This window comes from Solanum tuberosum, unplaced genomic scaffold (genome assembly GCF_000226075.1).
Source record: "Solanum tuberosum cultivar DM 1-3 516 R44 unplaced genomic scaffold, SolTub_3.0 scf00292, whole genome shotgun sequence".
Lineage (NCBI taxonomy): Eukaryota > Viridiplantae > Streptophyta > Magnoliopsida > Solanales > Solanaceae > Solanum > Solanum tuberosum.
The window spans coordinates 276560-295542 of NW_006239216.1; the positions used below are offsets into that span (position 1 = coordinate 276560).

Genomic DNA, 18983 nt, shown 5'->3' on the forward strand with positions numbered 1-18983 from the left:
CATCTCAGTATTTTAGAGGCTTCATAGACAGTCAGTCAGTTAGTTTTGAGTCTCTTATCTATGTATATATGTAAATATTCTATTTTGAGACTCGAGCTGCCTTTTGGCATGTTATGCATCAGTTGGTTGTTTTATAACCTTTCATTGCATTGAGTTGTATTGTTGAGTTAAGTTTCCGCTGAGTTAAGAAAGCCAGGCCAAGGGTTCGCTTGGGGTCAGCAATGGTCTCCGAGTGCCGGTCCCGCCCAGGGTGTAGGCTCGGGGCGTGACAAAATATTAGACTAAAATAACTTATATTCACACTTTACAACATAGTGAAAGAGAAATCGAGATATTTCTAAAATTGAGTTCATAATAAATCATATAATAACAATAATATCATTTCTTGGGTTGATATAAAGGAAAATAAAAAACAAAGCAAGCATACAATTTACAATATTCAATCTTTTCTCGATATGATGAAAGTTGCAGGCTTGATTAATTCAAATTCGTGTCGAGTAATCCAAGAAAAGAGTAAAACGCGCTCTATGGAAAGATTTATCTCTCATTGTAACTAAAATATTATTTTCAAAGCCACTTTCATCGCCAAGAGATGGAGTAGTCAACACAAGATCTTCATTTCCTGAATTAATTATCCAACATGAAAAATGGACAGCCTTATTTTCTTCATTAAACCTAATATTATCAGCTAATCCCAAATCATCCCAACAATTAGCTGAAATTAATCCATTCTTAATTGAACCAAATGGATTAATCCCTTCTCTAGTAAATGTTTCCACATTAACATCCTCTGAGGTTTCTCTAACAAACAAACACAATTTTGTAGACAAATTCTTACCAAATTTGTTCTCTACCTCTTCAACACATTTTTCTACAAGATTATTCTTGTGGATATCATCACTTAAATTCAAGAATTTCAAGGGCAATTTAAAAATTAACGTATCGTTAACATGGTAATTACTTGTGTTTGAGCTCGAATATAAAGTTGGTGAACACCCTTTTTTCCTAAGATTTGGTAAGAAAAATGTCGGAATTTTAGGTGCATCTGCTTCTGAAATCATGTTGACATGAATTTGGGACCATCTATTCAAGAAACTAGTAATGGAATAAGGATCTTCTAGAAAAAGGCTACAACTTATCCCAATCGAGTATCTTCCACACTTGAAATTTGTCACCTGAAAAAAGAGAGTATGATCTTCTATATATGACCCTTGGAATTTATAACAAAATCTCAAAAAATCATTAAAAGTTAAGACCATACAAATATTTCAAAGAATATGGTAGATGTTTTTGCTAATAACTCACAAAAATTTTCACCTTTGAATAGAATGTTCTACACTCAAAACTTCTATAACATGCTTGATTTCGAAACTTTTCGACTGCTATAAATTATAATGACGGACTGTTATATAGTATACCTATTTTAACATTTGACATTTGAATATATTTGGTTGTTATAGGTTCCAATATCAGGTAAACCAAAAAATGAGATGAGTCTGATTTTGATAGCATGATTTTAAAAAATAAATAAATTTTAAGTCTGATTCAACCGAAAGTTAGCTCATGACGTGAAAATTGAGACCAAATAAAAAAGTGGTGTGGCTAACCTGGACATAAAAAAGTGGTGAATATTGAGTGTTAGGCTCATGAATATCATCCCAAAAGACAAGCTGACCTTCTACATTTTTCTTTTCCTTAAGATGAATAAAAATCATCAAAATTCATTGGCATTTCAGCTTCAATCAATCTAACACCAGAATCATTTGACACAATTTCAAACTCCCCATAATTATTATCATTTTCTCCTATACTTCTAAGTCTACCAGCAAGTAATGGTTTTTCAACAAGTGCCTTTCCTAGTGACTCCTTAATCCATCCAGCAACAATCCATCCTGAATCCGTCTCTGACGCCTTGTTATAGCAAAACACCATGTGAAAACGCCTTTGAAAATTGGCTGAGCCAGAATTTTCACCAATGAGAACTCGCCGCGATATCCTTGGATCAGTTTGCTTCATTGGCGCCACTGTTTGGATTGCTTCAATTTGCAAGTTGGAGACAAAATCATGTGCCACTCCAATATTTTCATTGCAATTTGCCATGTTGAAAATTAATGTAAGCAAAATGTTTTTCTTTCAAAAGATTATTTTAAGAAATGTATTTGAAAAGCCAAAACTAATTAAGAAAATATTTGTTGGAGAATTGATAAACTTGGCAGCCATTCTTTTACACCCTTCTTGCCACTTGTCCTCTTCTTGACACTTGTCTTCTTATGGAATTTTGCATGAAAACCAACTTGCTGATTTTGTATCCTCTATAAGATAGAGAAGACTTGTTTAGGGACACATTTCACATCACTGAAATAGTTTTTTAAGACAGTGTCCATTACGATTCAAATATTAATTTTATGCACTATTATTATATATCATCATAGTAATATTTATCTTATTTTCAGGACTATTTTTTTACTAAATAATAAAGTTATCTATTATTATTATTGTGAAATATTTTAATTATTTCCCCAACAATTAAAAGAATTAAATGTATGTTATAAGTAATTGTGCATTACTAGGCATTATATAGATAAAGAAAGAATGCATTATAGAATTGATGAAATCAATGTAATCAAAAATTGGTTGATGCAACTAACTTTCATTAAAGATTAGACCAAAAAAAAGAAACTTTCATTAAAGGATTGTACTGGAAACTTAATAAAGGACATTTTCCTAACATGTTTGGTTATCAGAACACAAACTACTTTACCTTCCATCTAATTGTATGCTTCCTCTGATTCGATTCCGTCCACTTTTACTTATCCATTATACAAAAAAATATATTTTTACAATATATCAAGTGAAAAACATATCATTATTTTAAATTTTATCCTTAGCATTAATTATTATCTATTCCACAAATTATTTTCCAAGACCTAAGATTAAACACCAATTAATATAAATATTGTGATAAAATACTCATATCAATCATTATATTTTAAGACGTGCAAAGTCTAAATATGACAAGTAAAATTGAATAATTTATACCATAATAATTAATCCCAAAATATTTTATTCCAAATCAAACAACCCAAAATCAACAAAAAAATTCTACTTTCAACCGACACAATCAAATAAATGCAAAATCACGTACAAAAGAACTAACAAATAAAGTCATATGTCCCCCCCACCCCCAAACCCCCCAAAACATAAAACAAATAGAATGAAACCTTAGAAGACCTATATTATAAGAAATGGACCACAAAAAACTGCACATGCATGTCAATACAACAATAAATATTTGACTAAAACAACGTACACAGACTAACACAAGTAGCAACGAAATCACATACATGAAATCAACACTCTAAAATAGTAAAATTAGTTAATTATACGGACTATTAGGTGATAGTTCAGATAGAAATTCAAACTCTCAATAGTTCAAGTATGAATCTAACAAAATTGGAATAATTTTATGTGTTTTTTTTTACTTTTAACTCTTTTATAAATTCGTAAGTTTCATCGAAGATTTACAAATATTTACTAGTAATGGCCCCTCTTTCTAAAAACATTTCTAAACAAGCCCTCAAGCAAGGATTTTAAAAAGAGCTTTGATAACAAAACTTCTTGGTCGGAAGCTAATATACTTTACTATTTGTTCCTTATTGAGTCTATTTAACACTAATTCAAATTAGTAATAATAATCGAACTAGTGTATTTCAAGTATTAGATGATTAAACAGAAAATTAAAGAAATTATATTCACACTTCACAACGTAACATAGTGAAAGAGAAATCAAGATATTTCTAAAATTGCATTCATAATAAATCATACCATAACAATACTTTCATTTCTTGGGATGATATAAAGAACAATAAAAAACAAAGCAAGCATACAATTTACAATATTCAATCTTTTCTCGATAAGCTGAAATATGTGCTTGATCAGATTCGTGTCGAGTAATCCAACAAAAGAGTAAAATGCGCTCTATGGAAAGATTAATCTCTCATTATAACTATAACATTCTTTTCAGAGCCACTTTCATCATGAAGAGATGGAGTAATCAACACAAGATCTTCATTTCCTGGATTAATTATCCAACATGAAAAATGGATAGCCTTATTTTCTTCATTAAACCTTATATTATCAGCTAATCCCAAATCATCCCAATAATTAGCTGAAATTAATCCATTTTTAATAGAATCAGATGGATTAATCCCTTCTCTAGAAAATGTTTCCACATTAACATCCTCTGAGGTTTCTCTAACAAACAAACACAATTTTGTAGACAAATTCTTACCAAATTTATTCTCTACCTCTTCAACACATTTTTCTACAAGATTATTCTTGTGGAAATCATCACTTAAATTCAAGAATTTCAAGGGTAATTTAAAAATTAGCATGTCGTTAACATGGTAATTACTTGTGTTTGAGCTCGAATATAAAGTTGGTGAACACCCTTTTTTCCTAAGATTTGGTAGAAAAAATGTCGGAATTTTAGGTGCATCTGCCTCTAATAATACCATGCTGACGTGAATTTTGGACCATCTATTCAAGAAGCTAGTCATGGAATAAGGATCTTCTAGAAAAAGGCTACAACTTATCCCAATTGAGTATCTTCCACACTTGAAATTTGTCACCTGAAAAAAAAATTCATTTATTAAAGATCTTCTAGCCCTTGGAATTTATAACAAAATCTCAAAAAACCATTAAAAGTTAAAACCATACAAATATTTCAAAGAATATGGTAGATGTATACGTTTTTGCTAATAACTCACAAAAATTTTCACCTTTGAATAGAATGCTCTACACTCAAAACTTCTATAACATGCTTGATATCGAATTTTTTCGATTGCTATAGTGACTGAATATTATAGTATACTTATTATAACATTTGATATTTGAATATATTTGGTTGTTATAGGTTCCAATATCATGTAAACCATAAAATGAGATGAGTCTGATTTTGATGGCATGATTTTTTTTTAAAAAAAATTAAGCCTAATTCAACTCAAAGTTAGCTTATGACGTGAAAATTGAGACCAAATAAAAAAGTGGTGTGGCTAACCTGTACATAAAAAAGTGGTGAATATTGAGTGCTAGGCTCATGAATATCATCCCAAAAGACAAGCTGGCCTTCTACATTTTTCTTTTCCTTAAGATGAATAAAATCATCAAAATTCATTGGCATTTCAGCTTCAATCAATCTAACACCAGAATCATTAGACACAATTTCAAACTCCCCATAATTAGTATTATTTTCTCCTATACTTCTAAGTCTACCAGCAAGTAATGGTTTTTCAACAAGTGCTTTTCCTAGTGACTCCCTAATCCACCCAGCGACCATCCATCCTGAATCCGTCTCTGACGCCTTATTATAGCAAAAGACCATATGAAAACGCCTTTGAAAATTGTCAGAGCCAGGATTTTCACCAATGAGAACTCGCCGCAATATCCTTGGATCAGTTTGCTTCATTGGCATCACTGTTTGGATTGCTTCAATTTGCAAGTTGGAGACAAAATCATGTGCCACTCCAATATTTTCATTGCAATATGCCATGTTGAAAATTATAAGAATTAAATGTATGTTATAAGTTGTGTGACATTACTAGGCATTATATAGATAAAGAAAGAATGCACTATAGAATTGATGAAATCAATGTAATCAGAGATTGGTTGATGCAACTAACTTTGATTAAAGATTAGACCAAAAACAAACTTCCATTACAGGATTGTACTGGAAACTTAATAAAGGGCATTTTCCTAACATGTTTGGTTATCAGAACACAAACTACTTTACCTTCCATCTAATTGTATGCTTCCTCCGATTCGATCCGTCCACTTTTACTTATCCACTATACAAAAATATATATTTTTACAATATATCAAGCGAAAAACATATCATTATTTTTAAATTTTATCCTTGGCATTAATTATACCTATTCCACAAATCATTTTCCAAGACCTAAGATTAAGCACCAATTAATATAAATATTGTGGTAAAATACTCATATCAATCATTATATTTTAAGGGACGTGCAAAGTCTAAACATGACAAGTAAAATTGAATAGAAGGAGTATCAAATAACTCACGCAATCAACCTAGCTATTATTGTCAACCTCTCACACCTCCAATTACTAGGGCGCGCATCTGTGCTCCTCCTTTTTAAATATTCAAACTATCTCAGTCTTACTTCCTGCATCTTGTTTAATTTATCACTAAAATTACTCTTACATATCTTCATTCGTAATTTTATCTCTTATAGTAAATACGTCTACAGATTCATCTAGAGCTTGGAATTAAAGATATTTCTTTATATATGAACTAGAATTATTGGTGTTCTTTGTTGGTATGAATATAATGTCCTTCCAAATCCTTTCTGCCGGTAGGTAAGTATTTATTCCTGGTCCTATGTATACGAGGACTGAAAATTGTTTGTCTTCTTGTCTATTTTTTTTAAAAAAAAAACTTTTTAAGGCAAAATCAGAACTTTAAAACACAAAAATATTAAATTTTCCTTGGTATCGTTCGAAATTCATAAATGAAAAAATAGATAGAGAAAATGGTCAAAAGCCCCACTAATATATATTCGGATTTCTAACTACACACTTTAACTTTACGGGGTCCTATCACCCACCTGAACTGTTTAAAACTGTAATAATTACACCCTTAAAAAGCCACAACCACATCTATCTTGGCATGTGAACTTTACACGTTTGATATGTGGAAACTAAATAATTTATTATTATTTTCAATTTTTTAATAATTCTTTTCCACTTTCTCCTATACTCTCCCAATTTCTTCAAATTCCTAACGTAAATTGTTCTCCTAATTCTTTCAAATTCTTATTGCATTGTGAGGAACAAAGATAAATATTGATAGCAAAAGCTTGTCAAGCAATATTCGAATTTTCCTTGTCGGAGAACCTTGAAAAACAAACTAAAAGAATCCGTGCGTACGTTGATCGTCGAGGTTTTGCTTGCTTTGCTGGAGCTCGTTGGTCGGAGTAGTGTAGCCGCAAGGTTTTGTTGTTGTTGTTGTAGGCGACCTCGATGTGAGAAAAAGGGTAGATTTTCATGGTGGTCGTCTTGAAACGAGAGAGAGATAAGAGGAGAGGGGGAGGGGGAGGGGAGAAAGGGTTTTTGTTGGTGGTTTGGGTTTTGCCGGAGGAGGCGACAATGGTGACTGCTGGTCGAGCAGCAAAGAGAGGATAACGGAAATACAAATTAAAAAGTTTGTGTGAAATCAACAATGGTGAATCCAACGAAGGAATTTAGTTGCTAATAAGTTCATGGATTATTGGATTCACATGACAAAGTTTCAAATGGGCCACATAGAAAGACAAACGTTTTGGTGGAGTGAAAAAATGGCCCAACTAACTGGACCTCTTTTATTTGTCTTGATAGTAGTAGATATAGTTTAAAGCTGAGAAAATTTGAGAAATAACAAACATAACTGACATAATAACGGTCTATCTATAGTTTCGATAATTGCGTTGTATAGTTATAGTTTAGTTTGCTATGAAGACTATGATTTCGCTTGCAAATATATAAATAGAATATTTATACATTTAGGAATTTTTCAAAACCCCGTTTGTATATTTCGCTTGCTAATATACAAACATGGTAATTTATTGTGATTTTTTGTTAAATCTTGAACAAATAGCTATGGTAAGCATATACAAATTTTGGATTTAATAACACTATAAAAAAATGTTGAAACTCGATAGACTTCGTTGGGTTGTCATTGATTTTCTTAAGAAAGAAAATTGACGCACTTTCGTCGATTATTTTTCATGTGTAAATACAGGGAAACTCGCAAAAAGAAATTGTTACTTTTTAAAAAAAAATCAATGTCACCCGTCAAATTGAATTTTTTACAATAACTAACGGATGAACGAAGATTTTTAAAATTCAAAATTGCAATTGAAGAGCATATATAGAAATAAAGAAATCATAAAATTAGTATTTTGTGTTTAAATGATACATAAAAAAATAGAGTTGAAGGATTAATCTTTTATTATTTTTTTAAAAAATACTTTTTTTGTTATCTTTCACTCTCTTAGAGAAAGTGTGATGCACACACTCTACCACATCACTTAGAAGTGCCAAAATGAAACATAAAAATTGGAGTTAAAGGGGTAAAATGGAACAAGGTTAAGTTAGAGTGCCAAAATGAAATTTAGGGACAAATTTAAGGGTCTGCATATGTGTTTGGCCTTAAATTATTTATCCCACCATTTTTAATATAGTGATGAAAAAAATTATCCCATATACATGAATAATCTATCCTGAATAAATTATACCACAATAATTAATTCCAAAATATTTTATTCCAAACCAAACAACCCTAAATCAACAAAAAATTCTACTTTCAACCAACACAATCAAATAAATGCAAAATCACCTACAAAAGAACTAAAAAATAAAGTCATATGTCCCCCCAAACCCCCCAAAACATAAAACAAATAGAATGAAACCTTAGAAGACCTATATTATAAGAAACGGACCACAAAAAAGAGCACATGCATGTCAATACAACGATAAATATTAGGCAAAAACAACTTACACATAGAGTAACACAAGTAGCAACGAAATCACATGCATGAAATCAACACTCTAAATTAGTAAAATTAGTTAATTATATTGACTATTAGGTGATAGTTCAGATAGAAACTCAAACTCTCAATAGCTCAAGTATGAATCTTACAAAATTGGAATAATTTTATGTGTTTTTTTTTTTTATCTTTTAACTCTTTTATAAATTCGTAAGTTTCATCGAAGATTTACAAATATTTACTAGTAATGGCCCCTCTCCCTAAAAATATTTCTAAACAAGCCCTCCAGCAAGGTTTTTAAAAAGAGCTTTGATAACAAAACTTCTTGATCGGAAGCTAATATACTTTACTAATTATTTCTTATTGAGTCTATTTAACCTGAATTCAAATTAGTAATAATAATCGGATTAGTATATTTCAAGTATTAGATGATTAAACAAAAATTAAAAGAAATTATATTCACACTTTACAACATAGTGAAAGAGAAATCAAGATATTTCTAAAATTGCATTCATAATTAATCATAGTACAATAACAATAATGTCATATCTTGGGCTTATATAAGGGAAAATAAAAAACAAAGCAAGCATACAATATTCAATCTTTTCTCGATATACTGAAATCTGCAGGCTCGATTAATTCAAATTCATGTTGAGCAATCCAACAAAAGAGTAAAACGCGCTCTTTGAAAAGATTAATCTCTCATTGTAACTAAAACATTATTTTCAGAGCCACTTTCATCACCAAAAGATGGAGTAATCAACACAAGATCTTCATTTCCTGGATTAATTATCCAACATGAAAAATGGGCAGCCTTATTTTCTTCATTAAACCTTATATTATCAGCTAATCCCAAATCATCCCAATAATTAGCTGAAATTAATTCATTCTTAATTGAACCAAATGGATTAATCCCTTCTCTAGAAAATGTTTCAACATTAACATCCTCTGAGGTTTCTCTAACAAACAAACACAATTTTGTAGACAAATTCTTACCAAATTTGTTCTCGACCTCTTCAACACATTTTTTTACAAGATTATTCTTGTGGATATCATCACTTAAATTCAAGAATTTCAAAGGTAATTTAAAAATTAACGTATCATTAACGTGGTAATTATTTGTGTTTGAGCTCAAATATAAAGTTGGTGAACACCCTTTTTTCCTAAGATTTGGTGGAAAAAATGTCGGAATTTTAGGTGCATCTGCCTCTGATACCATATTGACGTGAATTTTGGACCATCTATTCAAGAAACTAGTCATGGAAAAAGGATCTTCTAGAAAAAGGCTACAACTTATACCAATGGAGTATCTTCCACACTTGAAATTTGTCACCTGAAAAAAAAAGAGTATGATCTTCTATATATAGCCCTTGAATTTATAACAAAATCTCAAAAAACCATTAAAAGTTAAGACCATACAAATATTTCAAATAATATGGTAGATGTTTTTGCTAATAACTCACAAAAATTTTCACCTTCTACACTCAAAACTTCTATAACATGCTTGGTTTCGAAATTTTTCGACTGCTATAGTGATTGACTGTTATAGTATACCTATTATAACATTTGATATTTGAATATATTTGGTTGTTGTAGGTTCCAATATCAGGTAAACCATAAAATGAGATGAGTCTGTTTTTGATAGCATGATTTTTTTTAAAAATAAATAAATTTTAAGCTTGACTCAATCCAAAGTTAGCTCATGACGTGAAAATTGAGACCAAATAAAAAAGTGGTGTGGCTAACCTGGACATAAAAAAGTGGTGAATATTGAGTGTTTGGCTCATGAATATCATCCCAAAAGACAAGCTGACCTTCTACATTTTTCTTTTCCTTAAGATGAATAAAGTCATCAAAATTCATTGGCATTTCAGCTTCAATCAATCTAACACCAGAATCATTTGACACAATTTCAAACTCCCCATAATTAGTAGTATTTTCTCCTATACTTCTAAGTCTACCAGCAAGTAATGGTTTCAACAAGTGCCTTTCCTAGTGACTCCTTAATCCATCCAGTGACCATCCACCCTGAATCCGTCTCTGACGCCTTATTATAGCAAAAGACCATATGAAAACGCCTTTGAAAATTGTCAGAGCCAGGATTTTCACCAATGAGAACTCGCCGCGATATCCTTGGATCAGTTTGCTTCACTGGAATCACTGTTTGGATTGCTTCAATTTGCAAGTTGGAGACAAAATCATGTGCCACTCCAATATTTTCATTGCAATATGCCATGTTGAAAATTATAAGAATTAAATGTATGTTATAAGTTGTGTGACATTACTAGGCATTATATAGATAAAGAAAGAATGCATTATAGAATTGATGAAATCAGTGTAATCAGAGATTGGTTGATGCAACTAACTTTGATTAAAGATTAGACCAAAAAAAAACTTTCATTACAGGATTGTACTGGAAACTTAATAAAGGACATATTTGATTATCAGAACACAAACTACTTTACCTTCCATCTAATTGTATGCTCCCTTCGATACAATCACTTTTACTTGTCCACTATAAAAAAAATAAAAAATTTACAGCATATTAAGAGAAAAACATATTATTATATATTTTTAAGCATTAATTACTCATTCCACAAATTGTTTCCCAAGACCTAAGATTAAACACCAATTAATATAAATATTGTGATAAAACACTCATATTAATCATTATTTTTTAAGGAGTGTAAAGTCTAAACAGAACAAGTAAAATAAAACATCTAACGCAATGAACCTAGCTATCAGTCTCAACCTCTCACACCTTCGATTACTAGAGCATCTCATGTGCTCCTCCTTTTTACATATTCGAACTATCTCAATCTTACTTTCCACATCTTATTCATCACTGAAATTACTCTTATATATCTTCATTCGTAATCTTATCTCTTATAGTATATACGTCCATAGATTCATCGAGACTTGGAATTAAAGATATTTCTTTATATATGGACTAGAATTATTGGTGGTCTTTGTTGGTATGAATATAATGTCCTTCCAAATCCTTTCTGCCGGTAGGTAAGTATTTATTCCTGGTTCTATGTTATACGAGGACAGAAAATTGTTTGTGTCTTCTTGTCTATTTTTTATTTTATTTTTATTTTTAAGGCAAAATCAAAACTTTTAAAACACAAAAATATTTAAACTTTCCTTGGTATCGTTCGAAATTCATAAATGAAAATTTAGAGACTATGAATTTGAGGAACAAAAATTAAAGATCACCCCAAAATAGGACAATCCGTGCAAAAACTTGTCTTTTAATAAGTTCATGAGCTATTGGATTCACATGACAGAGTTTCAAATGGGCCACATAGAAAGACAAACGTTTTGGTGGAGTGAAAAAATGGCCCAACTAACTAGACCTATTTTATTTTGTCTTGATAGTAGTAGATATAGTTTAAGGTTGAGAAAATTTGAGAAACAACAAACATAACAGACATAATAACGTTTTATCTATAGTTTTGATATTGCGCTCCATAGCTGTAGTTCTGTTTGCTATAGAGGTTACAGTTTGTATATTTCGCTTGCGAAGTTACAAATAGGGTAAGTATATACAAATACCATTATTTGAGGAAATGAGATAATACTAATCAATTAGTGAGTGTACCTTCTCCATAGTTGTTTATTAAATCTTTCACATTGAAATGAAAAAAGAATAAAACTATGGGTGTGTTTGGTAGGTAGGAAAATATTTTCATGGAAAACAAGTAGATTTTTTACTTATTTTCTCATGTTTGGTTGGTGAAATTTTTTAGAACTTCATTTGTATATTTCGCTTGCTAATATACAAACATGGTAATTTATTGTATTTTTTTGTTAAATATGATACAAATAGCTATGGTAAACATATAAAAATTCTGCATTTATACCATCAAGAACCGAATTATACAAAATTCTAATTTATACAATCAGGCGAATTATACAAATTAGACGAATTATACGTACTTTTAATTTGAATTCTCTAGTAGATAAATTTTAGTGTGGATAATCTTAATAAATATTTTTTTAAAAAGGAGTGGATAAAGCTTGTAACTACTTACTGAAATATATTAAATAGAATTTTAAGTATGATGAATGTTTTATTTACACTAATAACAAATATAATGTAATTTTATAAATAGGTCTTACCTTACTTATTGGGTGAAAAGTTATTTTTCATTGATCTAGTGCTAACCACCTCCTTTATTTGCAGTCGAAATTGGCGATGTGAACGAGTAGAGTTAAACTTTTTACTCAAATTTATATTAAAAAAATACCACCTATCTTTTTCTAATGAATAAAATATATTAAAAATGTCATATCATTTTACTTTTCTGAGAGAGGAATTTTTGACAATTCTAAGTACATTTGACGACCAAATATAAAATTTGAAAACAATTAACAATCATTGAATCCAGACAAAAGAGAAATCAATAATCAGTGAATATAATATTTTTATGACACATGACATAATTCCTAATCATCTTACTTTTTGACCTTTAATACAAGTTGAATTTCCAACATCAGGTCATATTCATAGCAAAAATAAAAGCTTTGCTTACCTGTCCATTTTTCATCAGTTGAAATTCACAATGCACCTATTTCATAAATAAAAGAGAAGTATGAACTCGGTGAAAATTATTATACAGTCATAAAAATATTTTTTTATTTAATTAAATAAACGTAGATATATTTACGATCTGCAACGTGACATAACAGATGGTCTCTAACTCTTAGATGAACATGAAACTCTTATTAAAAAGATGAGAGAAGTATTAAATCCACTAAATTTGACGAGAAACTAGGAATCTATTTTACTCTTAATGCAAAATCAGAGATGCAACTTATAATTTATATCGAATTGAGGGATATTTTTAATGCTTCTTCCTAAATAAAATTAAAATTAATTACAAACTTTATCACCAAATTAAGATGGCATTTACAGGCGAAGTTTCGATAGACAAGTCGTTGGAGTTATTAATGTCGTGTCCAACTTGATCAAAATGGTAAGACAATTCTTGGTGAATGAAAAGTCAAACTAAATTGTTTTCAAATTTTAAAATATATTTTTTTTATAAGGATTTATATAAAAGAATTATTTTTTTCATTCACTCTTTATATGTCCACAACATACATACCCTCTTGAATTATTTTTCTATCTCTAGTCTTTTTTGTCTCCAAATAATTGAGTGGCCATGGCTTTAATCTCTTCAATTCTACAACATGCCAAGTCTCATTCTTCATCTAAAATATCTACTTATATTCAAAGAAGATTATTTTCTAATGATGTTAGAAAAGAAAATATTGTAATTGTTGGGGCAGGAATTGCTGGCCTTGCTTCTGCTCTTTCACTTCAAAGGTTCAAATTTTACACTTAACTTATAAATTTGCATTTTCCCAATTATATTTTTTTATGACCATGATGTCTGGGCCACCTTCGCTAGATACCTCTCACCTTACATCCGCAATAGTGTGGTGGAATTTGAACTCTTAACCATGAATTTCAACAACCACTATGCCACACCTGGGGTGTTTTGCATTTTCCAAAAATACTTCTTTTTTTGTGAATTTTAATGATTTTGAGTTGCTGTTATTTTAGGTTTGGTATTAGAAGTTTGGTGCTTGAACAAGCTGAATCATTGAGAACTGAAGGAAGTTCAATAACACTTTCTAAAAATGGATGGAAGGCACTTGATGCTATTGGAGTTGGTGATGAACTTAGGAGTCAATTTCTTGATCTTCAAGGGTATTTTTGTACAATTTTTATGTTTTAGTCAAATCCATTGCTTATTGATTTATTTGGTCATAATATAATATGTTGTTGTTGTATATCGAGCATTGGTTAATTGCACGATGCACAAACATGTTAGTTACTTTCAACTCAAACTCTATAATATAAGCCAAATTTTTGACTCCACCACTGACTGTACGCTTTGAAGTTCCTCGATGTTGACTTTAACTTGTGTTTAAACTTGACATGTTTTATTCAGTACACATCTAACATTTGTTGATGTCATCAATTTTTTCAGGGTAGTAATAAAATCAGATGATGGTAAGGAGTTAAACTCATTTGGGTTCAAAGATGAGGACAAAAGGTAAAATGGGGATTTGATGTACTTTCTAATTGATCTTTTTTATTTTACCTTTCTTCTATTGATACTATGAAATTAATGGAGCAGCCAAGAAGTAAGGGTGGTTGAGAGAAGAGTCTTACTTGAAACACTAGCAAGTAAACTACCACCAAATGCTATATCTTTTTCCTCAAAGTTGTCAAACATTGAGACAAGTGAAAATGGTACTAATACCTTATTGCAACTTCAAGATGGTACTCGTTTATCCGCTGAGGTAAATATAATACTTCAATCCCTCACGTTATGATAAGTAACACTGAGATTTGAACGCAGGACCTTTGTCTGCTCTAATACTGTGTTGGATAGTGTGGGTCATTTCGTCTAGAAGCTTAAGTTTGTTAGGGAAAGTATAATGTTGTTTACTTAAATTATATCTTCAACGCTCTCCTCAGGTGGTGATTGCTTGTGATGGTGTATGGTCACCAACGGCTAAATGGATGGGATTTCGACAGCCTAAGTATGCAGGGCATATCGCCTTTCGAGGCCTAGGATACTTCCCTGAAGGACAGCCATATGAACCAAAAGTTAACTACACATATGGAAGAGGATTACGCACTGCATTTGTTCCTGCTTCTAAAACCAAGGTCTACTGGTTTGTCTTGTGCAACAGCTCATCTCCAGGTATATGTTTCATCAAAAGTATCTGGTGATTCAAGTCTAGTTCATCATCTCTGCATTAGTCTTGAGGTACTTGAATATTCCCTTGACAATATTAGTGACGGATTACATAGAGAAACCTTAGATAGGAGGGATTGGAGGTCGTGGATTAGGATAGAAGGTTAGTTGGTAGTTGAGTGTCCTCTCTTTTCCTACAAGATACGTTTGGTGGTTGTACTTGGACCTTCTTTCTTACCAATTAGCACTAACCTCGTAGTTTCTTGTTATTCGATTTACTATTCCTTCTTCTGTATGTGCAAAATGTTTAAAATTCAAAATCAAAACTCATTATTCCACCAATGTGCCAAAAGAATCAGAGGTGAATATGCCTCATGTGCATAAGATAGGCTTCCAGCTTTTGTTCTATTTTGTGTGGGGCTGTTCTTCCATGTTATTGACAGCAAACTTTTCCCATGTGGCACCAGTTGTAACAATAGAGACTCACTTCTTGGCTGGAACTTTTCTGTAAACACCTTTCTAACTTTTGCATCTCTTGGCAGGTCCAAGGATCACAGATCCTTCAATATTGAGACAACAAGCTAAAGAGCTCGTTAGAGATTGGCCAGTCGCGGACATGTTAAACCTGATTAATCTTACACCAGACGATACATTAACAAGAAATCCCCTTTATGACCGATGGCTTTGGCCAGTAATAAGTCCTCCGCCTTTTAGTGGAAGGACAGTGCTTGCTGGAGATGCATGGCATCCAATGACACCCAACATGGGTCAGGGTGCTTGCTGCGCGTTGGAGGATTCAATAGTTTTGACAGAAAAGCTAGCAGAAGCAATGAAGTCCAAGCATATTTCTGTGGAGGATGCATTCAAAGCATATGGAAGTGAAAGATGGAAACGTGTGTTTCCATTAACAGTAATGGCAAATCGCATTGGAGCACTGCTGCAGTCTGAGAATACACTGATATGTTCTGTTAGAAATAATCTCCTTGTGCCTAAGCTGAAGCCCAGAGCATTGACGAAACATACCAATTATGAATTTGAGCAAGCTAAAAGAGACGGACATTAGTTTTTGAGGGACGAAAACTTAGCAATGGCAATAAACAGAATGTATGTTTTCTTTTCAGGAAACGAAAACAACTATAGACAGAATGTATTTCAAAGTAGAGATGTACTGTTTTGTGATTCAACGAATTTACTAATAGAAGTGTTTATGCTTCTGTATCCGAATTCAATACATGCTTCTGCATACAAACAATATAACAGTAGAGTACCAAAGGGAAAATCATTCACTATAACACTTGGTACTTTGGGACAATTTTAAACTTTACTCAAAAGCCAGCTAACGTGATATCGCCTATGTATGTTGTATACAGTTCACTAATTTAACATATGTATGAGCCATGATTGATGATGTCTATTCTAGATGACCAAGGGAACTTCACTCTGTTATCCGTCGGCTTCATTATTTTCTTGACCGATGGACTTATCAGTTGCATCGATGTCCTCTGACTCTATCTTTGATGTAAAACTTCTCTTTGAACTGTCTCCATTGATTCCAGGTTGATTCACAGCAATGTTGAGTCTGGCAACAATTGAATCAGCTTTATTCACCATAGGAACTGCTGTGCGGGATAGAAATATGTCTTAACAGCAAAATGATAGTGATAAGCTGTTTTTTTCTCATTCAGTATATTGGTGGCATAGATAACATTAACTTAGGACACCATACAACAAATGCTATAAAAGGATAGACTCCCTTGATGAAGATCAAAGAAAGAAACTTAACGCGCCCCAACATAAGAAGAAAAGGTAGTAAAATCAGCTCGAGTAAAGCAGTATGGAGATACAAGAGTGAACTCCTTTCCTCCAACCACAATTCAGAGAACAACAATCATCTAATCAAACAGAAGATCACTAGAGGAAACAATCAACTGTTGCCTAACTACCAATACTCGAAAAACCAAACACCAACAAATAATAGGTATGTCAAGTGTCCATAGAAGTTATGCTGGCTAGTTTTCAAACAGATTCAATCATAATAGTTCAATGTCAAAAAAATTTAAGTAAACAACGTATGTAAATGGCGATTATTACTCAGCTAGTTCTTGATTTCAATATGTATAACCATTTCAAGTGAATTTCATGATCATTTACTATCTATTGATGAAATTCTCCTGTTAACATGAAAGCTGAGAATCTAGTCAAAGGTTCAATATGGGGGTAAACAACATACACTAAGCTCCAATTTCATCTTAAATACAGACAACATAGAAAACTCCATAAATGAAAGTCCATTTATACTAGCCAAAAAAGTACCTACAAGCAAAAGATCTGATTCTTTCTTAGCTCTTTTGCGAAAAGAATCAGAAACAAGAAAAGCAAAGCATCGACAAAACAGCTTTATCTTTTTTCCAAATCAATTGATGAATCCAACTTTAAACAAAGTCAACTCAAGAAATACCACAAAATTTCATTCACAAATTCAACATCCAATTTCCCATCTCGTTTCCACATCATCCACTACTCCAAAAAAAATTGTTTTTGTTTCCCATCCGGTGTCCGGTACCCATACTGGAGCCCAACTAATCCAGATTCACATCGGGTAGGGCTCCATTCAAGGAGAAATGTTCCCTACCAAGTATTTTTCCATACCCAAAGCTCAAATCCGAAACCTCAATACTCCAAATTCCGAACATTACAAAATCAAAAAAACGAAGTAATAACCAAATGGGTCAGCAATAATTCAACTATAAATGAATAAACCCAACTCTACACAACATAAAAAAAGAATCTTGAAACACATTCAGCTGAATCAAAAAACACAAAGATAGTGAGATTTTCAGTAAAAATTACCGGGGCTAGAGAAAACCCACAAAACAATAGCAGAAAGCAGCAGTATTAAAGGGATAAGATGGATTGCATTTTCAGCAGATCTGAGACGATTTCTTTCCTTTTTAGCAACTTGAGATTGGGGATTAAACGTCGGTAGTTCTTCAGTTTCAGTAGAAATTGTTGATTTCAGATTCGGAGAAGAATTAAAAAAGAACTCTTCAGATACTCGTGAAGAACTCGATGAACGGTACATGGCTGATTACAGAAATGGAGGAAAAAATGGAGAATTTGGAAGAAAAATGGAGTATTTTGACTGTTATTTAGGCGGGTTCTGGGAAGTTGGCAGGTAGCAGACAGCGTGGGAAATGCGAAGTCTTAATACAAAAATGGAATTATAAAAAAATGAATCAAGTGGACCTATGACTAATTTATCACCGACGATAGTACTTATCGTACTGCTGAAGAGAAATTTATTTCTCGCATTTGACATCTCTGATTAATGATAAAACAATCCCAGCACCGCAACACACCTCATGTTGTTAGTGAAATTGATTCTCTCATATAGAGAGTGGATAATTAATCTAAATATAATTCCTCCAAATGATTTAATGAGATAAATGAACAAAAAAATTGAAAAAAAACTGTGAAAAATCAAGATAAGTTTGAGTGGATCACAAACACGTGAAATCATATCAACCCTAAACATAATGAACTTCCAAATATGTTTGAGAAGTATTATACAATGGTTAAGTTATAATAATTTAATGAGTTAAAAGGGTAAAAATTGTATTAAAATATTGTGATTTTTTTAGTTTCATAATTACATTATATGGATATGTGAATTTCTTATTGGAACTATCAGTAATATATATATATATATATA

At 31.7% G+C, this 18983-nt stretch overlaps 3 protein-coding genes and 2 pseudogenes across 4 annotated transcripts; 1 reads left to right on the plus strand and 4 right to left on the minus strand.

Annotated features, from left to right (window-relative positions):
• Positions 1-482: 482 nt before the first annotated feature.
• On the minus strand, positions 483-2330 carry LOC102581141 (uncharacterized; annotated as a pseudogene).
• A 1456-nt stretch (positions 2331-3786) lies between these two features.
• Positions 3787-5567, minus strand: LOC107062985 (uncharacterized). The gene is made up of 2 exons (XM_015314326.1): positions 5060-5567; positions 3787-4631 (listed from the first exon to the last, which is right to left on the minus strand). The coding sequence occupies exons 1-2, from the start codon at positions 5549-5551 to the stop codon at positions 3990-3992; spliced, it is 1134 nt and encodes a 377-aa protein (XP_015169812.1). The 5' UTR covers positions 5552-5567; the 3' UTR covers positions 3787-3989.
• Positions 5568-9027: 3460 nt separating this feature from the next.
• Positions 9028-10802, minus strand: LOC102581475 (uncharacterized; annotated as a pseudogene).
• A 2873-nt stretch (positions 10803-13675) lies between these two features.
• LOC102596145 (FAD-dependent urate hydroxylase-like) lies at positions 13676-16489 on the plus strand. The gene is made up of 6 exons (XM_006359166.2): positions 13676-13884; positions 14125-14271; positions 14555-14620; positions 14705-14870; positions 15049-15277; positions 15814-16489. Exons 1-6 carry the CDS (start codon positions 13721-13723, stop codon positions 16332-16334), a joined length of 1293 nt encoding a protein of 430 aa, XP_006359228.1. The 5' UTR covers positions 13676-13720; the 3' UTR covers positions 16335-16489.
• Positions 16448-18490, minus strand: LOC102595591 (uncharacterized). 2 transcript variants are annotated; one of them, XM_006359165.2, is made up of 2 exons: positions 18122-18489; positions 16448-16887 (listed from the first exon to the last, which is right to left on the minus strand). In XM_006359165.2, exons 1-2 carry the CDS (start codon positions 18351-18353, stop codon positions 16715-16717), a joined length of 405 nt encoding a protein of 134 aa, XP_006359227.1. In that variant the 5' UTR covers positions 18354-18489; the 3' UTR covers positions 16448-16714. The 2 variants fall into 2 exon arrangements, with proteins under 2 accessions (XP_006359227.1, XP_006359226.1); XM_006359164.2 differs by having other exon boundaries at positions 16474-16890; positions 18122-18490.
• Positions 18491-18983: the final 493 nt, after the last annotated feature.